The sequence below is a fragment of the Vulpes vulpes genome, chromosome 12 (assembly GCF_048418805.1).
Source record: "Vulpes vulpes isolate BD-2025 chromosome 12, VulVul3, whole genome shotgun sequence".
Classification (NCBI taxonomy): Eukaryota; Metazoa; Chordata; class Mammalia; order Carnivora; family Canidae; genus Vulpes; species Vulpes vulpes.
The window spans coordinates 17,245,099-17,271,136 of NC_132791.1; the positions used below are offsets into that span (position 1 = coordinate 17,245,099).

The following is a 26,038-nucleotide window of genomic DNA, read 5'->3' on the forward strand; positions in this document are numbered from 1 at the left end:
AATGTTAAAGTAAATACTAAATATATAGTAAATTAAACTTTCTGATAAATCTTAGTAACCCTAGTTTTGGTGTTGCTTATAGTAAAAATCAAAATCACAAATCTAAATTGTAAATTAATTACATGTTTTAAATTGGAATTATTAGGCTGAACTTTGACTCTAATAGGCCAAATTGTCTTATATGTTGCAAATATGTAAACTAAATATGCAGAAATATCACAAACATTGATATTAAGGATTTGATACTCTGAAAAATTTCTACTATAATAAGTAATTTCTATTATTTCTTCAGCTTTGTTTCTTGCATGAAAAATGCTTACCCAATAAGAATGCACTTATGTCATCTCAATTAATTTTGGTTTCCAACCTTTCTTGTCAATTCTAATGTTATGTTCTCTGCTGGCTAATTTTCTTTTAATGCTTCAGAAAGCCTCTGGTGAGGACAAAGACTATAATCTTTTTTATAGTTTATAATTGCTAGTCCAAAGGTTTTTTTAAAAAACAAAACAAAACAAAACCTCTTTGTCATTGTTCTCAACAGGATAGTCTCCAGATTCAAGTTACAACCTATTTTTTTTTTTTTTTTTTTTTTGGTTCTTCTCACCTGACTTTGTTTGACTCTGATCACAATACTAAGTATGCCAGTTACATTTATCTTCTCTTTGTTGCCATGGTGTCTGATACTATGTTTATATGTAGGTTCTTCAAAAATACTATATTTTAAAAAGTGAAAAGAAATAGTGAATTGGTTTAGCATCTGAGATTTTATCTACTCTACAGTAAATGAAGAGAGCTAAGACAGGTCTCTTGAGGTTAAGGCCTTGAATACTAGCGTGGTGGGATTAGGCTTGCCAACAATTTTAAGAGTATGTTTTTTTTTTAATTTAAAAAAATATTTTATTTTTCAAAAGATTTTTTTTTTTTTTTTGAGGGAGAGAGCCTGAGTAGGGGGAGGGGCAAAGAGAGGGAAAAGCAGACTTCCTGCTGAGTGGGGAGCCCAACCTGGGCTCTATCCCAGGACCCTGGGATCATGACCTGAGAAAGGCAGATGCTTAACTGACTGAACCACCTAGGTTGCCCTGGTAAGAGTAGTTTTAAAGGACTGACTGTATCTATTTAAACCATTATTATGTATTGGAGAAAGCACTGTATGGGGATTACTGGGCTCCTTATTCCAGGTATAGATTTGCCATTGTCTAGTTTTGTTACTTGGGCAAGTTTTATAATCTTTATCTGATAACTTAAATTTTTCATAAGCACATCATCTGTGTAAAGCCAAGATAAAATTGTCATGAAAATGTTATCAGCTGTATTTCTGAAGTAACATTTGGCAAGGACGTGTATTAAACTTCCAGGTTGATGTCTTTGAAATGTTAAGACATAATTAGGAAAAATCTGAAAGACACATTTTTGTTTTTGAAGTTCTTAAGTGAAGATTTCAGCTTTCTTTTGGATAAATTTTGTTATTTAAGTTGGCCTTTTCATGTAAAAATATTTGAAATACACAGTTTTTGACATCCTTAATGTAAAAATTTATTTTTACATTATTTCATTTGAAGAAGTTATTAGGACAGTGGGATTGCTTAGTTCTTTTGTAGTTTTATCTGCCTAGGCCAAAGGTATTTTTTAAAAAAATCAAACTTAAAAATTTAAAAAAAAATTTTTAAAGATTTTTAAAAAAATTTATTCATGAGAGATACACAGCGAGGGGCAGAGACATAGGCAGAGGGAGAAGCAGGCTCCCTGTAGGGAACCTGATGTGGGACTCCTCTCAGGACCCCAGGATCATGACCTGAGCCAAAGGCAGGCACTCAACCACTGAGCCACCCAAGTGCCCCAAGTCAGACTTTTTTTAGTAGGTATTCACAAAATACAGTTCAGAACAGAAGATAATAAAAAAGTCTTTTCCCATTCCCTCTCAGACACCCATTTTTTCCTCCTCAGTTTCTAAATGTACTCTTTCAGATATCTTCTGTCTTTATAAATGACTAAGTATATTATTTTGGTTTTGTTTTACAAAATAACATACTTTATACACTTATCTGAACCTTGCCATTTTGTTTTATTTTATTTTATAAGATTTTACTTATTTGAGAGAGCGGGTGTGTGCACATGTGCACGCAAAACTGGGGGGAAAGGCAGAGGGAGAAGCAGACTCCCTGCTGAGTGGGAATCCCAACTTGGGGCTTGATCTGAGGACCCTGGGATCATGACCTGAGCCGTAAGGCAGACATTTAATCACTGAACCACCCAGGTGCCATTAGACCTTGCCATTTTCATTTAGTATTTTTGTGATTATTCCTTCTGAGCACTGAAGGAAGAATTGTGTGACTTTCCTGTTAACAGTGGAAACTGTAGTTAACAGGGAAAGAAACCAGAATCTCTTTCCAGGGATACTCTTTACAAATGGAGACTTCTCTTCCAGAGCCAATGAAAGGTTTTAAGGTTAATATTAATTATCATTTATAAAATACTGGATGGTTGTAAAAGAATTTTTTTTTTTTTAACATGGATAAGCTCTGAAGAATAATAACATAAATCCAGTTTAAGAAATAGAACATTTTGGGGCACCTGGGTGGCTCAGTTAGTTAAGCATCTTGCCTTCAGCTCAGGTTGGGATGGAGCCCCATGTCAGGCTCCCTGCCCAGTGGGGAGTCTGCTTCTCCTTCTGCCTCTACCCCTGCTCATTCTCTTACTCTCAAATAAAATCTTAAAAGAACAGTTTTAATTTCTATTAGTTTTTATTTATTTATTTTTATTTATTTATTCATGAGAGACACAGACTGAGAGAGAGAGGCAAAGACACAGGCAGAGGGAGAAGTGGGCTCCTCACAGGGAGCCTGATGTGGGACTTGATCTCATATCCCAGGATCATCCGCTGAGCCACAAAGGCATCCCTTAGTTTTTATTTTTGAAGATTTATTTTAGAGCAAGAGTGTGTGCACCATATGTACAAGTGGTGGGAGGGGTAAAAGGAGAGAATCCTTGAGCAGACTCCGTGCTGAGCATAGACCCTTCCTGACAATGGGGATTGATCCCCATGTCCCATGAGATCATGACCTGAGCTGAAATGAAGTTAAATATTTAACTGACTGAGCCACTTAGGCACCCCTGAACCCCTTTGTGCTTTTCCTCTTTCCTTTCAGAGTAATTCTGTTTTAAATTTTATCATATTCTTGGCTTTTTTACAGTTTTATCATAGTAGCACATAACTCTAAAACTATATTGTTTAGATTTTCATGGTATTAAACTTTTAAAAAGTGAAATCTTTTTCAGTAATTTGCTTTTTATTCAGTATACTCTTCAAGTTATCTATGTTGCTAAGGAGGGCATGTGATGTAATGAGCACTGGGTGTTATATGCAACTGATGAATCATTGAACTCTATCTCTGAAACTAATATATATTATATGTTATTTAATTTAAATAGATTAAAAAATAAAGTTATTTATATTGTGTAAATGGTAGTTCATTGTTTTTATTGCTGTGTAGTATCCTATTGTAGTAAGATACCATGGTTCATTGTTTTCATAGGGTGAGTATTTTTAGCCATGTTAGCTCCACCTTGGCATATTAGCTATATGCCTCTTTGTTTTATGTTTTTTTAGGTATTTGCTCTTAAGGACAGTCTACCTTCAAACTATGCTATAACACTTCATACCATAATATAATGTGTAATGATATTATATGAGGCCATTGTTTGTTTTTTTGTATGTAATGCCTTTTTTTCTCTACATGCGTTTTTTTCCCTACATGTTTCTCAAGATCATCCTTGTATCACTTTCCTCAGCAATTTGATTGTGTTAATTCCTTAGTGTCGTCATCTTTTTTTTTTTTTGGCTTGATGTTTGCTGAATGTTTTTTAAGGCTTATAGTTTATTGTGTTGGGAAAAAATGTCAGTCATTCTTTCAAAAAAAGAGTTTTGGTCCCCTTTGGGACCCCAGTTACATGTGTGTTAGAATCTTGATCTTATCCTTGTAGGCCTTTGAGACATTTTTACCTTTCCACCCTCTTTTCAGAAAGTATGCTTGTGTATTCAAGTCATTGGACTTTCTGCATTATCTAATCTGCTCTTAAATCCAACAAAGATTTTTTTTTTTAAGGTTTTATTTATTTATTTGACAGAGAAAACACAAGCCAGGGGGCAGCAGGCAGAGGGAGACGGAGAAGCAGGCCTCCCACTGAGTGGGGAGCCTGATGTACAGCTGGATCCCAAAACCCTGGGATCATGACCTGAGCTGAAGGCAGATGCTTAACTGACCGAGCCACCCAGGAGCCCCTAAAGATTTTTTTAAGACTTTTTTTTTTTTTTTTTTGAGGAGTTCTAAGTTCACAGAAAAATTGAAGCAAAGGAATGGGTATTTCCTCTGTATAACCCCTCATATTCATAGCTTCCTCCATTATCAACATCTTCCATGAGAGTGGTTCTTTTGTTAGAATTAATGATTCTGTATCGATGTAATTACCCAAAGTCTACAGTTAACATGTTTCACTCTTGGTGTTATACATTTTTGGATCTGGACAAATGTTTGATACCATATTATCTATTATTATCTCATACAAAGTGTTTTTATTGCCCTAAAATCATCTGTGCTCTGCCTATTCATCTTCTACACCCCCAACCCCTGACAACCACTGATTTTGTTTTCTTTAACTATCTGTATTTTTTCTTTTATAGAATGTCATATATTTGGAACTGTATAGGATATTGCCTTTTTAGATTGGCTGTTACTTTGACTTAGTAATATTCTATAAGATTCCTCAGTGTTTTTTCATGGCTTCATAGCTCATTGCTTTTTAGTGCTAATAGTGCATTAAATATATCAGTTTATCTATTCACCAACTGAAGAACATCTTTGTTGCTTCCAAATTTTGGTAATTGTGAATAAAACTGTGTAGGTTTATAAACATTCAGGTGTGTAAGTTTTTGTGTAGACATGTTTTCAGCTCCTTTGGGTAAATACCAAGGAAGCATTTGCTGGATCACATGGTAAGAGTGTTTAATTTTGTAAGAAACACCAAACTGCCTTCCAAAGTGGTTGTACCATTTTGCGATTCTACCAGCAATGAATGAGTTTCTGTTGCTCCAGATCTTTGCCAGCATTTGGTGTCAGTGTTTTGGATATTGGCCACTCTAATAGGTGCGTAGCGTCTCATTATTTAAAATTTTTTAAAGATTTTATTTATTTATTCATGAGAGATAGATAGAGAGAGGCAGAGCCACAGGCAGAGGAAGAAGCAGGCTTCCTGCAATGAGCCTGCTGTGGGACTCAATCCTGGATCCCGGGATCACACCCTGAGCTGAAGGCAGACGTTCAACCGCTGAGCCACCCAGGAGTCCCTCATTATTTAATTTTGATTTCTCTGATAATACATGATATGGCGCATCTCTTCATGTTGATTTACCATATGTCTTCTTTGGTGATTTATCTATTACAGTCTTTAGCCCATTTTTTAATTGGGTTATTGTTGAGTTTTAAGCGTTCTTTAAATATTTTGGATAACGGTACTTTATCAGATAGGTGTTTTGCAAAGATTTTCTCCCAATCTGTGGTTTATTTTTTCATACTCTTGACATTATCTTTTGTGGAACAGAAGTTTTAAATTTCAGTGAAGTCCGGCTTATCATTTCTTTCCTGCATTGTGCCTTTGGTGTTATATCTAAAAAGTCATCACCATACTTAAGATCATTTAGGTTTTACTTCCTGTGTTGTCTTCTAAGTCATTTATGGTTTTTTATTTTGCATTTTACATTTAGGTCTGTTACCATTCTGAGTTAATTTTTGTGAAGAGTCTAGATTTAGTTACGTATAGATTGTTAAAGCACCATTTGTTACAAAGTCTATCTTTGCTTCATTGTCAAAGATCATTTGCCTATGAGTCTATTGATGAGCTCTCTATTCTGTTCTGTTAGTCTCTTTGTTCTTTCACCAGTACTATAGTATCTTGATTACTGTAGCTTTATAGTAATTTAATTTATGAAGTTGGATATCATCAGTCCTTTAACTTTGTTCTTTTCCTTTAATACTGTGTTGGCTGTTCTGAGTTTTTTCGCCTGGATTTTTTGCCTTTTTTTTTTTTTTTTTTTTTTTTTGCCTAAATAAACTTTATTTTTTATTTTTTATTTTTTTTAATTTTTTTCCTAAATAAACTTTAGACTTAGTTTGTTGATATCTACAAAATCATTTATGGGGATTTTGATTAGATTTGCATTGAGTCTATGGATGAATTTGGGAAGAACTGACATCTTGACATTACTGAGTCTTTCTATCCCATAAACATGAAATACCTCCCATTTATTTTATTCTTGGATTTCATTCACCAGAATTTTGTAGTTTTCCTCATACAGATCTTGTACCTATTTTAAGTTTATATCTATTTCTCTTCTTAGAGATGCTAATGTAAATTTAATTTCATATTCAATTCAATATTCTTATGAATAATATAACGAGCATTCATATTTGTTCAATGCTGATATTTGGAAAATGGACTTTTATATATTCACATTGTATCCTGTAATCTTGCTATAATTACTTATTAGTTCCAATAATTTTTTGTGAATTGTTAAAGATTTTCTACATAGTCGTGTCATTTATGAACAAAGACCAAGTGAATTTTAAATTTTCTATAATGCATTTTTTATCTCCTCTTTTTTCTTTAACTTTTTTTTTTTAAAGTAATCTCTACCCTGAACATGAGGCTTGAATCTACCACCCTAAGATCAAGAGTCACATGCTCCACCCACTGAGTCATCCAGGCACCTCTTCCTTTTTTTAAAGATGTTTATAATAATAGGTATTTTATTTTATCTATTTATTTAATATTTTTATTTTTTTAAAGATTTTATTCATGAGAGACACAGAGAGGCAGAGACATAGGCAGAGGGAGAAGCAGACTCCCTGCAGGGAACCCAATGTGGGACTTGATCCCAGGACCCTGGGATCACAACCTGAGCCAAAGGCAGGTGCTCAACCACTGATCTACCCAGGCATCCTCCTATCTGCTAATTCTCTCATGTCATTTATATTGATTGGTTTTTCTCCTGGTTATGTAGCACATTTTTTTTAAAAGATTTTATTTATTCATGAGAGAGACAGAGAAAGAGGCAGAGGGAGAAGCCGACTTCCCCTGGGGAGCCTGATGTGGGACTTGATCCCCTGATCAGGAATCATGCCCTGAGCTGAAGGCAGACACTCAATCACTAAGCCACCCAGGTGTCCCTATATAGCACAGTTTTAAGTTCCTTGTCATGCTTAGTAGTTTTGAGTGCATGTTGGACAATGGACATTTTTTGTTAGATTATGCTGGAGTGTTTTGCTTTGTTCTGGGAGGCAGTCAAGTTACTTGAGTATTAGCTTTATCCTCTCGAGTCTTGTTTTTAAGTTTTGTTGGTGTGGTTATTAGAGCAAGTGGGCTTGAGTCAAGGATCAACAAATTACAGCTTATAGGCCCAAACCAGGTTGCCCCTGTTTTTGTACCACCTTGGACCTAAGAGTGGTGTTTACATTTTTTTCAGTTGTTAAAACAACCCCCCCCCCACAAGAATATGTGAGAGAATATGTGGCCTACACAGCCTAAGATATGTATTATTTGGCCCTTTACAGAAAAAGCTTACCAACCCTGCCCTTGTGCTAATTTATCTGTATAATTAATATTCTCATTCTGAGCACCATCTGAATAAAACCTACATGTTCTATGAAGACCCCATTGGTTAGAACTTAAACATCTCTGCTCTATTTGAGCTTTGTTGTTGTTGTTTTTTAAAGGTTTTATTTATTCATTCATGAAAGACATAGAGAAAGAGGGAGAGACATAGGCAGAGGGTGAGGCAGGCTCCATGCAGGGAGCCTGATGTGGGACTCGATCCAGGGACTCCAGGATCACGCCCTGGGCCAAAGGCAGATGCTCAACCACTGAGCCACCCAGGCGTCCCTCTATTTGAGCTTTGGAATTGTTTTGTTCATAGCTCCTGTTTATTCTTTGGCCTTGTAGATTTCCACCTTGTACATTAACAGCTTTGTTTAGCAGTATACCTCAGGACATTGGAGCTTTCTCTCCCAACAGGAGGATAAGAATTTGGCTTTATGAAATGGCCTGTATTGGAGGACAGAAAATCCTGCCAACCTTTTGACTGTCTTCTAGGACTAAACTGAAAAAAATGGAGACTCAAGGGACTTTAGAGATGTTGGATTCCCCTCCATCCCGGCATTCCTAAATTCTTAAGCTATAAACGAAGAGAAGCTTAAAAGCTACACCAGTAACTTGTATGACTCATGGTGCTCAAGAAACCATGATTGCTTAAAGTTCCTGTCCTGGAAGTGGGTTAGGGCTTCAGTGGACACACAGGCACTCATTAGAGACCTCTAAGGGCACTACCTTAGGATAGGGATACACAAACACAGACCATGAATATAGATTAAAGGAGAATTTCACCAAAGGATTACTGAGGACCTCTGAAGACAGTGGAAATTGTAAAATTTACTGAGAAATATTAAAGATAAGCTAAGTACATGCCATGGATTGGGAAACTCCAATATTGTAAAATAATAGCTCTCCCTAAATTAATCTACAGTATATATAAATTCAGTGTAATCCAAATCAGAGCAGATGTTTTTGTGGAAATTGAAAAGGTGATTACAAAATTTATATTGAAATGCAGAGGATCAAGAATAGCAAGACAGTGTTGAATAAACATAAAGCTGGAGGCTCTATATTACCAGATATCTACTATAAAACTATAGTAATTAAGCATGTGTGATAATCCGAAAAAGCAGTGGGGTACAAAAGAACCCTGCATAACACATGGTTTCCAATACTACAATAAAGACAGCTTGAGTAAAGTGAGTTTGTTTCCCCACCTACCCACTTAAAGGAATAATGGGGTAAGGAAAGAACCCTAGAAGAGAGGCCAGCTCTCTTGTCTCTTTCTTACGTTTTGTATTATTGGTTAATAATTGTTGAGAGACTGCCAACATGAGAAGGGTAAAATCTGTCAAAAGGTAAATCTAATGACATTTTCTTCTGATATGGATTGTTAGTATGTGGAAATACTTATTCTGTAAATACATTCTTTGATATAACTTTATTTAGGAAATGAAAGCATCTCTTGATCTGAATTTTAGTGTTTTAACAGGTTTTTTCTTTTAGCATTTTAGTACAGTAATAAAAATATAAGAAGTGTTAGGTGTATGGCAGTTCTGTGCATATTCTGATGAAATTTGGTAGAAAAATAGTTCCACCTAGAAATTAAATGTATAAATCCTTAAGAAAAATAAGTCTTTGTATATTTTTTAAAAACCCTTAATTTCTACTTTGGACCAAATTATCATGCTTATTCTGGAACTATGCAGTGTAAAGTCGGGGTTCTGATATATGCAAGTTTCTGTTAACATAGTAATGTGCAAGAGTGAGGACTATATATGTGTATGTTGGTGAGTGTGCACATACATGTATTTATATTGTTTATTTACCCTTGAAACAAATTCAAACTTAGAGAAAAACTACAACTACAGTACAAAGAATTTTTTTCATAGACTGTGACATAATGCCCATAGCCCATACTTTAGCTTGTGTGTCTTAGAAACAAGCATTCCATTATATTACCACAATCTAGTCCTCAAAACCAGGAAATTAAGATTGATGTGTTATCGTCATTTAATCCTCAAACCTCAATCATGTTTTGCCAGTTGTCCCAATAATTTTTTTTTAAAGGTAAGCTTTATGCCTAACGGGCTTGAACTCACCACCCTGAGATCAAGTGTCACTTGCTCTGCCCACTGAACCAGCAGGTGTCCCTCAATAATGTTCTTCAGAGCAAAAGGATCCACCCCCAATTTTTTGTGGCATTTAGTTGAAATGTCTGTTTAATCTCCTTCAATTTGGTATGGTTCCACAGTCTTTCCTTGTGTTTTGTTGACCATGACACTTTGAAGAAAATCGGGACACTTACTTTGTAAAATTTTCCTCTCATTTGGGTTAATGTTCCTTCATGGTTAAATTCAGGCTATACAAATTTGGTAGGAATATGACACAAGTGATGCTGTGGTATTTTGCTTGCATCCTGTCAGGTGGTGTGTGGTTTCCATTTGTCCCATTAGATACTTGATTTGCCCACTTGATGAAGTGCTGCCTGCCCAGTTCTCCACTGCTTGCTTTTTATCTTTTGTAATTAATAATTTATGGAGATATTTTGAAACTGTTCATATCCCATTTTTTATTAGTCTGTATTTACTTATTTGTGTTAGTATGGTTTCCTGTTTTATAGTGGGTCACTATAAAATTTAGTCTTTTTTTGTTCTTTTGACATGTGCTCATTTTTTTCTGAGTACTTCCTTACTCTCTTGTACCGCAGATTGTTCAAGATTCATACTTTATTTTCTCTGTCTCAGCCCTGCAATCAGATATTTTTTTAAGAAACCCAGTTTTTCTTTAAGTGGAGAATGGTATTTTGAAACCAACTTTAGGACTCCGGGGTGTGGTCATTGCTCTTGGACCTTGGTGCTCCCAGACTGTCATGGACAGAAATCATCAATTTAACACCACAGGGTTCATTTTAATTGTCTTCTTTTTCTCTTGTACCTGCCTCTTCTGAAGGTGAAAACCTTGGCTTCTGTTACACTTAGTATAATTTACTTGATCAATTTGTCTATAATTAATCTCCATTTGGTGCCACCCCCCTCCCATGCAGGCATTTTCCTCACCCCATTTGAATTCCCGACTTGTTGGGGGTTCCTGGGTTACTCTCTTCCCTCCATCACTGCAGCTCTCCTGCCTCTTCTAGTGCTGATGTTTACCTGATTGAGCCCCACACAGTGGCTTTAGAACTGAATTGTTCAGGAAGGGAAGGGGTGGTGGAAAGGAAGAGACTAAATGGTCATTTAATAGTGAATGGGCCTTATCAAATATGATTTATCTTTTGATAATAAAAATATTCACTGCCTATTTTGAAGTAGGATGATGGCATTAGAAATATATTATTTACATTGTTACTTACAAGGATAAAAGAAAATAAAAATTGCCATATGAAAATTCTGGGTAGTTATTAATTTAGAAGAGGTTTTATAGAGAAATAATGCAACAAGCTATTGATTTTTCAGGGTTGGTTGACAGTTCCCGTAAATTTAGTTTCACTGTCATCTTGCTAGAGTGATATTCTTGTTTCCACCAATCTTGTCTTTCCATGTGATTCCTTCACATATTTCACTTTTGGCATCGCACTCCATCAGTTTCTGGAATTGTGTAATAATGTCTCTGAAGGACTTGATGTCCTTCTCTTGTTTCCTTGAGAACTTAGAAAATTAAAAATACTAAGGATTTGACTCTCACCTTCCTTATATTTTTCTTTTCCTGTGGATTGTTCTCTTCTTTTTAACTTTGGGGAATAGGAAGCATTATAATTAATTCGAAGAGGATATTAGTATTTTCTGGATCATAATTGTTTTTCTATGGTACATTTTCCTACTAAGTGGAAAAAAGGCTGTTAGCCCTCCATTCACATCACTCAGATCTTTGTTTTATTTATTTTTTATTATTTTTTAAAGATTTTATTTATTCATGAGAGAGACAGAGAGGCAGAGACACAGGCAGAGGGAGAAGCAGGCTCCCCACAGGGAGCCCCATGTGGGGACCAGATTCCTGGTCTTCAGGGTCACGCCCTGGGCTGAAGGTGGCGCTAAACCGCTGAGCCACCTGGGCTGCCCAGATCTTTCTGTTTTAGCACTTAATAATAGAAAGATGGTTTCTACATTGGTGGATTGAAGCTACTTTTTTTAGAGCTGTGAGAGAGGAGTTTCTGTCTTTTCATTCCTGTGCCTGGCACCTGGTAGGACTACCTCAGTGTCTGGTAAATATTTAATTAATAAATTGTTTGGAAAATTAGCTCATATATGAAACTTAATTGTTTTACCTTTGACATTTGCATCTTCAAAGTAATTTTTTGTTAAATCTTCTGTTATATGTAGGGTAAGTAGGTTAAAAAAAAATTCTGTAGAACTTGTTTCTGATCTAAAATGTCCTGATTTGGTTCCTGGTTTTCTCCTTTTCTGACAGACAGTTTGTCACAGTTTATTGGTTATCCCTGCTCGAAGCCAGAGCTTTGACATCCTGCAGAGTGCCATCAGTAAGCATTTGGTAAATATACTTTTTTTTTTTTGCTTTCCTACTCAAAAAAACATAGACAATTCTTGGTTTAACAGTGGGTTTGCCATAGGCAAGGAGAAAGTGAGTGTGCAGAATTTTAAGCTTAATAGTCCCATGGCCTCATAGCATGATGCTGTGATAAGAACTGGGAGATCTCAATGTTTTTCTTGGCTGTTACTAATTAATTCTGTGATCTTGGGAAATTCCCCTTTTCTAGGACCTTACTTTCTATATCTGCAATGAAGGGCTTTAAAATTTTACATTAGGTTCTTGATTTAATTAACATGTACTTGGTATTGGTGTATTGGGAATCCAGCATCCAGACTGGGGTCTAATTTCCACCGTGAAGATTTGGGTTCTGCAGTAGGGATGTAACCTAACAGGCTCAAGGCCTGATCACTAGCAGCAGCAAGCTCAGCCTTGAGACTATCTTGTCTTCTGGCCAGTTGGTGTTCCTTGTTCTCATTGGCTATGCCTGGGTTTTTGGTTTTTAGCTTCCTCCAACATTTATACTTGGATCTTTGGCTTATTATAGTTATGTATAGTGCAAAGGGAGGGCTCCCACAGTTTATCTTCTAGGCACTCTCACTTGTTTGGGTAATTTTATGGGTACCTTTCAACCCCCTTTTCTCCTTTAAAATATTATTTCCCTTCAATTGGAAGAATATTGTTTTGAATTCCCAGTACTTTTCTCTCTGCTGTTGAACTTCCAGTCCTTATGCACTGTGTCTCTAAAGATCCTTACCTTTTTTACTTTTCATCTCTTCTTTAGGTATTAGTGCCCTCCTTTGATTACACTCCTCATTCTAGTTAAAAGATCACCATGTTAGTGAGTCTTGGCCACTATATTTAGACAGCCTGATCAGAACCTGCAGACTTTCATAATAATTAAACAGTAGTGTCCAGGATATTTAAACCATGCATACATAACAGTTATAAGTTAGAGTCCACCTTAATTATAGTTTATAGGAGAGTCCAGATGAATACATATACCATAATGTCCCTTATTGGGGTTTTGGGGCAGTGAAGCAATCAAGTGTTAAATATAGTAATGTCTTACTTCAGGGTGTTTTACTTCATCATGTCTGAATGACTAGCTAAATTAAAGGGCAGGGGAAGGCTAATTGTAAAATGAACTCTGGTTTGTACATTTAATTACCTCGGGTGGGGGTGGTGGCAGGTATTAGACTTTTCTAATCTGAAGAATCTAATACGGATCATGTGAGTGCTGTTGTTGGTATCAAGATTTTTTTGGGGGGGTGCCTGAAATAATCTTTTTAGATGATAGTATTTCTGACCAATAGAAATTGTAATGTCTTGAAAATTTTAGTAGATTTTTTGTTATAGAGGGGAGGCGTGGATTAGGTAAATAGTATTTCTTGAGTTGTCATGCTTTCAAAGAAGTTATTTAATATAATAGTTAAATTCCTAAGAGAAAACAGGACCTTAAGGTATGGCAGGTGGCAAGTTTATTATGTATATACTGTTTTTCATTAGAAGTGATGTTAGATGTTAACTCTCTAGTTAATGGGGTTTGGTTTTATCCTGGAGAGAAGGACTGTGTGAAGAGGTCATTAATCTCATTTTTCTCTGCCTAGGTTGGGTTGACTGTAATTCCTGACAGTACAGCTGGCTGTGTTTTGGGTGTTATCTGTAAGCTCCTGGATCATACGTGTGTACTTAGTGACACTCTCCTGCCATTTTTGGCTTCTTGTTGCTACAGTCTTCTTTATTTTCTGCTCACTTTAGAGAAAGGAGAAGCAGAACACCTAAGAAAGAGGTAATAGTTTTTGTATTCTTCAACTTTAATTTTTTCCCTAACCGCCGCAACTGAATAAATAAATTTTAAAAAGAGTGAAAGAAAATTAGATTTTGGAAAGATCTTAAATTCTCTTTCTGAGTTTGTGTAAACCTAATGTCATTTTCTTTGTTCTTTCATAAATTCTCATTGGGTTGATAAGAATTTTTAGTTTTTGTTTTTTCCTTTAGGCTACAAATTTGAAAAATCAGATGACATAAAGTTTCTTAGGAGCTTTCCTTATTAATGTTGCTGTAGGTCTAGCAAGAAAAATTCTATCTACCTTTAAAAGAATGTGCTTATTAATAAGTACAAAGCCTTTGTATTTTGTTTTGGGCTCATTAGAGCTAACTAGAATTTTTAAATTCTTGGATTTAAGGATATTTTTCTAAGATGCTAGTGTTTGTATTAGTACTTTAGCTCTTATATAATCAGGCTGAAGTTTCTAGCATAGTTTAGAATATTTCACTTTAATTTTAAAAAGTATTCTCATACTATGTTCTTATTGGTATGCCTGTTAACATTTTTTATAGAGATCTAGATTTTTCTTTTTAAGACTTTATTTGAGGGAGAGAGAGAGAGAGAGGCAGAGACACAGGCAGAGGGAGAAGCAGGCTCCATGCAGGGAGCCTGATGACAGGACTTGATGCCAGGACTCGATCCCGGGACTTCCAGGATCACCCGCTGGGCTGAAGGCAGGCACTAAATTGCTGAGCCACCAGGGATCCCCCAGAAATCTAGATTTTTAAAAATCTAATAGTATAAGAAAATAAAAATTAGTCTATTGCCTGTTAATATTTTGATATTTGTCTTTCTAGTTTTTTAACTTTTACATATCATAAAAATAAACATATGTATGAAATATTTATATAGTTCAAGGAGTAAGTATAAACTGAACATCCATTTAACCAGTCTTCAGGTTCAGAAATAGAATTTTATCAACACACTCTGTGTACCCTCTACAATTACCTTTCTCTTTTAAACCCTTTAGAGATCGCTTTTACATGTTAAATAACAAAAGTTCAAACTAGTAAACTTTAAAGATCTAATTGGCTGTATTAATTGATTCATTACTTGGGCAGCATCCCATCTAGCAAGTAGAGGGGAGCTCTCAAAGGCTATAGAAAGGGAAAGGTTTTTAAAGGTAGACAAGGAGTGGAAAAAAGGAAAGAATCTATCCTTTAGGCAGGTTGCCCTTCCAAGGGGAATTGAAGAGGAAGGAAGGAAGTTTTTCCTAGTGCTGACCAGAAAGTTCCCATGTTGACTGGTGGTTAAAGGTCACGTTTCTGGGGGGTTGAAACTGTAGTTATTTTAGGTATTAAGTCTTAGTTTGCTGACTTGGGGTCTTCACCTAAGTGACGCCGTTTTGAACCTGTGGTTTTCTTAACGTGTTAATCACTTCCTTACCTTTTATTAAAGATTTTATGTGGATTTGTAAACAATACAATTTTTGTTTTGCATATTTTAAGAATTTTATATAAAATTCCATATGTATTTTTTGTGATATGATTGTCATTTATGAGTCATTCATGTTGATTCAGAAATTTATTTCACTTTTGTTTCTCTGTACTAGGGCTTAAGCAAATTTCTTTCTCTAAAGAGTCAAATATTAAATACTTTAGTTTTTTTTTTTTTTTAACTACAAGTTTTTTTTTTTCCTTTTTCTTTTTTTTTTAAATAATTTTTTTTTAATTTTTATTTATTTATGATAGTCACAGAGAGAGAGAGAGAGAGAGAGAGAGAGAGGCAGAGGGAGAAGCAGGCTCCATGCACCGGGAGCCTGATGTGGGATTCGATCCCGGGTCTCCAGGATCGCGCCCTGGGCCAAAGGCAGGCGCCAAACCGCTGCGCCACCCAGGGATCCCTAAATACTTTAGGTTTTTAATGTATAAAGTCTCTTGTCAGAACTATTCAGTACTGCCCTGGCAGTAGGAAAGCAGCAACAAAGAACATGTAAATGAATGAGTGTGGCTGTGTTTTAGTAAAACTGTTTATAAATATGGGCTGTGAGTATGATAGGCTGTAATCTAGCCAGTTCACTTACTCTACAGTGTTTTGTTATATGAATGCACAGTAACTTATCCATTTTACTGTCAACAGAGATTTAGATTTTTTTTTTTTGCCAAGTACATATGTATGTTTAAAATGGATTTTATTTAAAATAGACTGTAAAATTTACACATAAACACAGATGTGATGTTTTCCTTACATACCATCAAACTTTAGGTCTGATAGGTCAAGACAAGGCTTTATAAATCCCAAGGAACATCTCAGGGTTCAAAAAATTTTATAAGTGTCCCCATTTATGAAATGTCTATGTTGCTATTTGTTATTTCCTGTCACTTGAAATATAGTCCCTTTACTGAATACTTTGAGACGTTTCAAAGATCATTTATAATTTCTTATAGAGAAACCTCCCACTTTTGACTCTGTGGCTGGACAGAACAAAGTTTATTATATGAAATATTTTTTGCTTGTTTAAAATGCCTAGTTTTAAATGTTTTATGCTAGATATTGAAACAGTTGGTATTTCCAGATCCTTGATATCTCTTGGGGTAACATAACTTAGTCTCTGCCAGCCAGTCTTAAGTACTTAAATTTCCCTTTGGGTGACCCCTACTCCCTGAGGAAGTTTTTGTAAGGTTCTAAATAATGAGAATGCCAGTCGGATTACTAAGGAGGCTTTAATTTCACAAAAGCTGGCCAAAACATCGGGTTTGACCAGTCAGTTTGAGTTGTTAAAAACTCTGGCCACTGGACGTTGAAGAAACTATTCTATCGTCTTCTGGACTCATTGTTAGTAACAAAAAAATCTCTTGTCACCTCTTGGTTGTAGGTAGTAATCTGTTCTTCTCTATGGTTTTACTGTTTTCTTCTTACCTTTGTGGTGTTGCCAATCAAGGTGTGTCCTAATGTAGGTTTATTTATCCTGCTTCTTGAGACAGTGTACTTTTTGATCTGAAGACTGGGTGTTTTTCCCTCAGGTCTAGGAAGTGCTGTTACTATTTCTGTTACCTCCCTGGTTGTTTCTGTTCTCTCCTACAAACTCCTTTAAATGAAGGGATCTTCTCAATCTGTCCTGTACTTCTGAACATCTTCTGCTTTGCTATATGTTTTATTTAACCCTGTTAAGTTTTAATTTCATCAGCTCTATTCTTTGCTCTGTTGTTGGTTTTTTTTAACTTGGCTTTTTGTCATTCTTGGTTTTTTTCATGATTTATTGGTCTTACTTTAAAGTCCCTATCAGTTTGTTCTGTTTGCTCTTTTATCCTCTGGTGTGGGAATTCTCCCTTCAGTAGGGGAGCAGGTGAGGCTCTGGAGATTGTTTTTCATGGGCTTGAACAAACTTATGGTTTGGATTGTATACCCTCTCTTTGAGTGCATCTTTTGTGAGAATTCTGTGCAGATTATGGGTCACTTTTACATATACATTTTCCTGCCTTCCAGCTACACATAGGAAACCCCGCCTCCGACACCTGGGGCCTGAAGTCTCAGCTTCCAACATTTAGCTGTTGAAAACTCAGACCTAAAAGCCCACATCCAACTCTTTATACCCCTGTTGGGGTATGTTTATATGATTTCTGTGATGGTTTCTGGCAGCTAGAAATTTTACCCATTCTGGCTTTTGGGGCTTGGCTGTGTACTTTTTTTTTTTTTTTTTTTTTTTAAGTATTTTATCTCTGTTTCTCTGTGTTTGGAGTGGAAGGGGAGATTGCTGTTATCTGATTGGAATTTATCAGAAATTTGTGGAGTTAGCTGAACTCCTGAAAATTGTATGCAAAATACTGAACTTTCATCACTTTATTTATTTTTTAATTTTACTTTATAATTTTAAATATTTTATTTATTTATTCATGAAAGACACACAAGAGGCAGAAACATAGGCAGATGGACTGTGGGGAACCTGATGTTGGGACTCAGTCCCAGGACTCTGCGATCACCACCTGAGCCAAAGGAGATGCTTAACCACTGAGCCACCCAGGTGCCCCTCATCAGTTTCTTTAGAGTGGTTTTTAGAACTGCTTTGAGTTCTGAAACCTCAATTTCATTGGTCCCAGTTCTGTCCTTCTTTTCTTTTTTTAAAAGTATTGGGATCCCTGGGTGGCGCAGCGGTTTGGGGCCTGCCTTTGGCCCAGGGCGCGATCCTGGAGACCCGGGATCGAATCCCACGTCGGGCTCCCGGTGCATGGAGCCTGCTTCTCCCTCTGCCTGTGCCTCTGCCCCTCTCTCTCTCTCTCTCTCTCTGTGTGACTATCATAAATAAATAAAAAAAAAATTTAAAAAAATAAATAAAAGTATTTATTTGAGAGAGAGTGCATGTGTGCAAGAGAGAGCAGGAGTGTGGGGGGAAAAAGGGAGAGTGGCAGAAAGAGAGGGAAAAGCAGACTCTTCGCAGAGCAGGAAGCTCATGGGGCTCCATCCTGGGACCCTGAGATCATGACCTGAGCCCAAGGCAGAAGCCTAACTGACTGAGCCACCCAAGCGACGCCCCCAGTTCTGTCCTTTAAACACTTGTAGAATAAGTAGACTTATTCGTGTACATGACAACTCTTAGAAAACCCTAGGAATGGCTCTTGTTCATATGGTATTTCTTCTATTGCCCATGTACCCAGGTCTCTCGTATTTTTTCGACTTGACAGTTTAAATGTGTGTTTTAAGGTGGAGTTCTAAACTTTATTGATCTATTCATTGTATTTAGTATTGTGTAGAATCCATGAGCCCTTTTAGCACAGTTTTGATCAGCAATTATTTGAAATCCACTCAAGTTAAAATAGAAAATGAATATTGGATCATTACGGGGGTAACTTATAAAACCCAAGGGCAAGGAATTGAAACTCATTAGGGACCAAAGTGTAGTTATCTCACATTTTCTTCTAAATTGTGTAATCTTTGTCTCTGTGCCTTATTAGCTGTGTCTGCAGTCTGGCTTTTTTCTCCTTGCACATGGCTTTCCTAACCTGGCTATGCATGAGTCAACAGGCTGGATAAAGTCTCTTATAAGTAAGAGAATCTGGTTGGCTTAGAGTAGATTCAGTATTCACCTTTGATGCTGTGTATGAAGTTGGGGAGGTTGATGAGAGTGTGAAAGGAGTACTGCTTCTACATCTGGAGGTAGTCAGGTTCTCTCTGAAGGATTTGGGAACTAGAAGGATTATGCACTTCTGGTAATAGAATCTGACAGACTAAGGTCAGAGCTTTTAGCAGCCAGTGGGACTCTATTTCTGCATTTAATTGACACTTCTAGCATGTGGTGAGGGTAGCTACAAATCCCCTTACTTTTTCATAAAACGTTTTTGTTCCTGCTCTACAATGATACCAAGATAATGATGCTTACTAATATTTGGATTATTTCTGGCCTTTCATGACCTAGTAGTACAGTAATAGTTTCCTTACTGGCTACTTTCTGAAATCCATTTTGGTTCCTCGTGAGCGCATCTTTCTCCACAAATTTGCCCTCCTTAAAACATTGAAGAGGCTCATAATTCAGGTCACAGGCGTAAAGTTCCATGAAGTTTTGTTGTTTTGTGTGTGTGGTTATTTTTAAGATTTTATTTATTTGAGAGAGAGAGAGCACATGCACCAGAGCAGAGCTAGGATAGAAGGCAGGGTCGGGGGGGGGGGGGGGGGGAGAATCTCAAGCAGACTCCTCAAGCTGATTGTGGAGCCCAATATGGAGCTCCATTATACAACCCTGAGATCATGTCCTGAGCTAAGACCAAGAGTTGGATGCTTAACCAACTGAGCCACCTAGGCACCCGTTTTTTTTTTTTTTTTAAGTAAATTCTACCCCCAACATGGGGCTCAAACTCCAAGACCCCAAGATCAAGAGTTCACGCTCTCTACTGACTGAGCCAGGCATCCCATGTTCTTTTATCAGTGGGATATTCTTACTCTTGATTTTTGATATTGTATAATGGTTGAATAATGTTCAGTGGTAGAGAACAGTATGTGTGTGTAGATTGTCTAATTCTGTGTTATATATGATCAGGTTTAAGAATGTCCTGTTAAGCCCAGGAAAGTGCTGATTGCTAGGCCTCCTAGAACTCATTAAATAGGGGAGAGCACCTGCTTCTTCATTGGATTTGCTTAAAATTAGCTCTGATGAAACCCAGTTACTAGTTTTGATTTGTGGAGTTTTCTTAGAAAACACTGTGTTTCTTAAAATGAACTTTTTCAGTTTTAGGAAATATAGAAAGGGTACCTTTTCTGTGTTTTGGCTTTCTGACTCATTTTTGTCTGTTGTAGGGACAAGCTGTGGGGGGTCTGTGTCTCCATCTTGGCTCTCCTGCCTCGAGTCCTCAGGTTGATGCTGCAGAGCCTGCGGGTGAACAGAGCTGGGCCTGAGGAGCTGCCTGTTGTGGGCCAGCTGCTTCGCCTGCTGCTTCAGCATGCACCCCTCAGAACTCATATGTTAACCAATGCCATCTTGGTGCAGCAGATCATCAAGAATATCACGGTAAGAAGTGTGAAACGGGGCCTTGTACCATTAGTACTAGAAAAAAGATTCATGGGCAGGGCATGGGGGGTGGGTGTTGCTCTGGGGAGGTGAGGCCTCCTGTGCATTGATTGACTGGCTCCTAGAATTAAGCCCACTGTGGTGATTTCCTAGGGCTGCCCCTGCTGACTAGCACCTGTTACTTAACCGGGGGGGGGGGGGGGGGGGGTCTTTGATCCAGACTCAGTAATAAAAGCCATAAAATACTCAAATTGAATTAAGGTGGCAGGCAGCTTAGAAAAGGTACAGGCATCATAGTACATACTACCAGGATTCTTAAACTCTGTTAACTGTGGTAGTTTGGCATGTTTTTAAACCTGTCAGTTATTTTACTTAGCTGTAAGAATAGCAACTTCTTTGGGTGTTGATAACCATAAAATAAGATCATTCAAGTAAAGTTTTTAGTATAACTGACATAAGTTTTCAACAAATGTTAGCTGTCATTAAATTATTTAGCAGGAATAAATACAATCAATTTCTAGTCACTTATTCTCCAGTGAACTAAGAGGGAAGTTAAATTGTTACAGACTTCAGCTTTGTCTAAGGGTTGGTTCTGTGTTTACAAGGGCATCTCTGTCTAGCATTCTTTCAGTGTTTATGGTTTGGAAGAGTTAGAGGTTTTTTATGTAGGTATTGAGGACTTTATTGATACGTAGTAATACTTCAGAGTAATAGAACTTATCCAGATGTATGTAACAGGTTCTTATTCTGAATTTTCTCAATAGCCTTCTAGACGTAATGGAAGAAGCAATAGAATAATTCAGAAATAGGAAAAAAGTCAGTAATTTGGATTATTCCAAGGTTGGAGATTCAGGCCACCTCTATAAATAAGAGAATGACAGAAATTGTCAGTTGGCCTTGTAGAATTTTCCTGTTCATGCAAAGATTGTGAAATTGTACCATGCCAAGGGGGGAGGAGGTTACTAGCAGTATTCGAGAGGGAACAGATGAAACCAGAAACTGGTGTATGGCTTGTATTTGAGGGTATTGTAACTAGGAATTTTCTTAATTGGGCATTACCACAGGCAGTGAACTCTTCATTTCCAGTAAGATTTTCTATGGTGATGATTGATAGATGGAAGATGGGGTTGCAGTGGTTCTGAGATCTTGTTTGGGTGTGAAAAATACTGTCATTAACAATTTTGATACAATTCTCAAAGTACTCTTGTTTTTCTCTGCAGACGTTGAAGAGTGGAGGTATTCAGGAACAGTGGCTCACAGACTTACATTATTGCTTCAATGTGTATATCACTGGGCATCCCCAGGGCCCCAGTGCACTGAGTACAGTGTATTGAGTACAGTAAGAGGCATTGTGGTATCTCCTGTTTGAAATTGTTTATTCACATCTAATTTTGAAGAGAGATTGATGTAATGTTTGTCATTAAAGCTGAACTTTTAAAGAAGTTGTTTATGAACCTTCCTTTGCACTAAAGTAGGAAAATAACATAGCTTCGCTTCTTGGACTAGTATATGATACTTGGTTACAAGGTGGTTAGTGTATTTTGCATTTCATAGGAACTAAATATTTATAAAATATGGAGTGGTAATATAGTACCTTCTATTATTTACCAAGAAAGTAGCAGAATCTTTGCGGTCTCAACTCCAGTTCATTCAGATAGCAACAGAAACCAGTTGTTTATTTGGGAACAGCTGCCGTGATATTCAGCTTCTCACTATGGAGTTCTGTTATTTACAGCAGTTTTCTGTCCCTCTATGCAGGAACAAGATCATGCTAAATGGTACTTGGTTTGATCTAGTTAATTCTTTCAAAAGTACTTTTTACTAATGACCATTATAGTTCTTTTAAAATTACAAGCTCTATATAGCAGTTCATACTAACCCTTGTACAATGTTGGGGGAGGATTTGGGGGTGCTGACACCCCCCCATCAAAAAATGTATGACATTTGATTCCCCAAAACCTTTTATTATTGATAGCATACTGTTGATCAGAAGCCTTACTGATAATTAGTTTACATGTGTTTTGTTATACGAATTAGATACCTTATTTTTTTAAATAAAGCAAGCTAGAGAAAACAACACATTTGCAGTACTATGGCTGTATTTATCGATACCATATGTATTTATTGAAAAAAAACACATGTTCAGTGGATCCACACAAACCTGGTTGTTCAAGGGTCAAGTGTAATCACTATTTTCATAATTAAGAAATTACCTTCATTTTTAAACAGTTTGCTAATTGTTAACATTTTATTGCTTCTTAGGACAGGGGTGGCAGTAGTTTTAAGAAAATGGAAGTGTTCCTAGAAATGTTTGGAGTTTAATATGCCACTGTGCCTTCTGTCTACATTCCTGTAGTTACTTTGCTCTTAAATATGTGAAAAAGCCTGTGATCACTGGATTGTATTTATGCCAGGTGTTCTTAGAGTTAGAATGTATGTAGTTTTAGCGCAGTTTCCCTTGCCCAGTAGGAATGGCATTTTGACAAGAGTGCTTACCTGTACAGGTCAGGCAGAAAATACTTGACAAGTGAAATGGTAAAGGCCTGAATTGGTACCTTATACATGAATGGTCTGGTCTGTAGACCTCCCCAGTTGATTCCTTGGCACTGAGATACTGCTGCTGGCGCTCAGCAAGTGAGACTGCTGTTCACAGGACAACGGCAGCAACCTGTGGCCTCAGAAGCTAACAGGAGAACTGTAAAATGTAAGGAATCAACAGAGTTCCTATTATTGTCTTACTTTTTTTTTTTTTTTTTTTTTTTTAAGATTTTGTTTGAGAGCACAAGCCAGGGGGCAGAGGGAAAGGGAGAAGCAGACTTTCTGCTGGGCAGGGAGCTGTTCCAGAGCTTGATCCCAGGACCCTGGGATCATGACCTGCGCTGAAGGCAGATACTTAACTGAGCCATCCAGGCGCCCCATATTGTCTTAACAATTGTTAAAAGCAAATGCTAGGTCATGATTCTGGCCCAAAATTTGGAGAAAAGTAGTGAAATGAAGAAGATGGCTGCTATACAACCAGCTCCTCCCTATCTCATGTAGGTTTTTCATCAGAGCAAAAAAAAAACCCCAAAACAACAAAAAACCCCACCAGGCCTCCATCAGCTGGCTGGCAGAAATGTCATGTTTGTGTTCATGTTTTTAGTTTTACTTATAATTAACAGTAAAGTCTGAGTTGTACTTTACAGCCATACTGACTGAAGTGAAGGCAGACGTCCCGGAAGCTTTGCACAGGCACCGTGTACTGTGGTCCTTGTAGCACAGGCTAAGATAGTTTACAAAACAGTGCTGTGGAAGAGCAGAAAGACACCCTGACATGGTTATTCACTTAACACTTTTTCAGGCCATTAAGGCATTAGGCATGAGTACTGAGGTTTTTTTTTTTCAACAGGTAAAAGATCATCAGCAGAGAATAAGAACTCTGCACTAGCTGTTCCAGCTACCCCGGACACAGTCTTCCTCCAGAGATGGTCGAAGCTTTGTTTTGGTTTTTGGTGGAGTAGCTGATTGCAGATTATAAGAAAAATTCTTTGATCTTCCACTGTTCTCAAGGAGGTGTATACACTGCAAGTTGCTCACTGTTAAAATACCAGAGAGAGATTGAGGTTATTGATTTTAATACTGAAGAGTTCATTGCTGGTGAGGAGAAGGGGTTTAGTCATGGACTGTCCATGGGGCTGGTAAGGTGATGGCCAGTTTGCTGTGGAAACAGGAGGACTTATCAGCCTTGCATTTCCCATTATCCTCTAAGATACATGATATCTCTTAAAGGAAGAACCTTGACTGAGAGGGGCCGGTCAGGTGCCTGAGCTGTGACTGGGACCTGGGTCTTTAGTCTGGAGTAACTGGTACTGCTTTCTCTGTGTTTTTAACCTACACTACCACAAACATGTACACATACATACCTTTCTGTGGGCCACGTTGTTTAGGCTATATAGTCCATTCTAGAAAACAGGTTTGGTTTGAAAACTTATCTTTAAGGATGATAGACTGATAGGCCTTTTTAAGATGCCATAGTTGGAAATCAACCCTCTCATTTGACAAATGAGGATGCTGAGGCCCTAAAAGGTTAAGAGAACTTGCTGAGGCCATGTTGCTATCTGTTGCTCCTAACTCTGTGGAGAATAAAGGGGAAAGGTAAGTAGGTTCTAAAAGTTACAAATGTGTCTTAATATTTCTCTCCTGGTTTTATTACTGTTACTTAAAGTTCTACAGTGAATGACTGATCTGGAACCCAGTTTTTGGCTGCCTTTATCAAATCTTGAGTTACTTGCATACCCTTTTTGGGTGAGCAGGAATTCTGCATTCACACAAGGGGGTTGTCATTACTAGTAATCACCTGAGCCATGGTTATTTCATTCACTGGAGTGGATTTTTAAAAGGTAGTTCTCCCCCCCCCCCCCCCCCCCCACACACACACACACCACACACTGCTATATCCACCTGACCTGCTTCCTCTTTAAAAGAGGTTAAATCACTACTGAAGTCTTTTCCACACTGGAGGTTGGGAGCAACAATCTTCACTCATATTTGAGCACTCTATGTACTAAGTAATTTTCTAAAACTGAACAGGACAGTGAGCACATGAGAGGATCTCTAACCCCATGGAATTCTCAAAGCAAAAAAAAAAATTTTTATTCATGGAGAAGACCAAAATTAATGTTCTCTTTTTGGTTCACTTTGGCTGTGATTGTAAACTGCAGAAGTCTATGTGCAAGTCGTGCCCATTTCTGTGGAAATTATTTATAGACATGATTTCTGTATAAAACCTACTGGGTCCAGCTAAACTAGTTAGGAGCCCTGACAGCCTGATTCACTGGTTAATGCTTAATGTGGATGGGTGGACCTAACAAAACCTGGTGTTCCCCCATGTTTAGGGTTAGGAAAAGATTCTCTTCTTTTTTCCCTGTTTTCAAGCCAGTCAGGATTATATGTGTAGGACAAAAAAGCTATTTGTTCATATGAAATCCCAAGAAACTGCTACGTATTTGAATTTGTTTATTCTGTCCTTCTAATTAAAAACGTCTGTGCTTTTAAAGCCCTTCATTTTTAAGATTTCTGGTAGTCCTGGATTTTTCACTTGAGACAAAATATAAACTGCTCTGATTATCTAAATGCTACTTCTCTGGTAGTTCTGACCATTGTTTTTGAAACTAAGTTTTCATTCAAGTACAACAAAAGTTTTCTTTTTTACATGGAAACTCTCAAAGGAATCAAGGTCTACAGTCTTAACTCCCCTGCCCACTACTCCCTGATCAGCCTGCCTATATTACATGAGTTGCCCGACTCTGATTAAAGATTGGGCAGTAATTACTCTGTCCCCTGCCTGTCAAAAACTAAATGAATGTTAAAGTTCAGGCTGACCGTCATTGTTCACTTTCCCAGCTGCACGGTGTTCCTGCAGGATGACTGGACTGGCAAGGGTGGGGGGACTGTGTTGCCATAGCCACCCACGAGCAGCACTGAATCTGACATTAACTGCTGACAGCACTGAACTTATCACCCAAATTTAATGCTGGTGTGAATGAAGGGGGCCTGAGTAAAATACTCTTGTCTTATGGCTGAAAAGTAAGTTCCTTGGGCTTCTGTAGGAGTGAAATTGTGCACAGTGAAGCATGAGCAGGACGTGTTATTAAATACTAAATGTG

The 26,038-nt window shown here is 37.3% G+C and overlaps 2 protein-coding genes across 8 annotated transcripts in view; one reads left to right on the top strand and one right to left on the bottom strand.

The window, feature by feature from the left end:
- Positions 1-22,472, top strand: part of TEX10 (testis expressed 10) — a 68,568-nt gene extending 46,096 nt beyond the window's left edge. The window contains exons 12-15 of the mRNA XM_072727857.1: positions 12,049-12,129; positions 13,737-13,918; positions 20,183-20,393; positions 21,614-22,472. Coding sequence (XP_072583958.1) covers positions 12,049-12,129; positions 13,737-13,918; positions 20,183-20,393; positions 21,614-21,727 — 588 coding nt within the window. The 3' untranslated portion in view covers positions 21,728-22,472. The remainder of the gene's footprint in view (positions 1-12,048; positions 12,130-13,736; positions 13,919-20,182; positions 20,394-21,613) is intronic.
- An 18-nt stretch (positions 22,473-22,490) lies between these two features.
- INVS (inversin) overlaps positions 22,491-26,038 on the bottom strand; it is a 152,455-nt gene continuing 148,907 nt past the window's right edge. For all 7 annotated transcript variants that reach the window (XM_026013329.2, XM_026013331.2, XM_072727853.1 and 4 more), the window contains one exon: positions 22,491-23,968. In XM_026013329.2, coding sequence (XP_025869114.2) covers positions 23,817-23,968 — 152 coding nt within the window. In that variant the 3' untranslated portion in view covers positions 22,491-23,816. The remainder of the gene's footprint in view (positions 23,969-26,038) is intronic.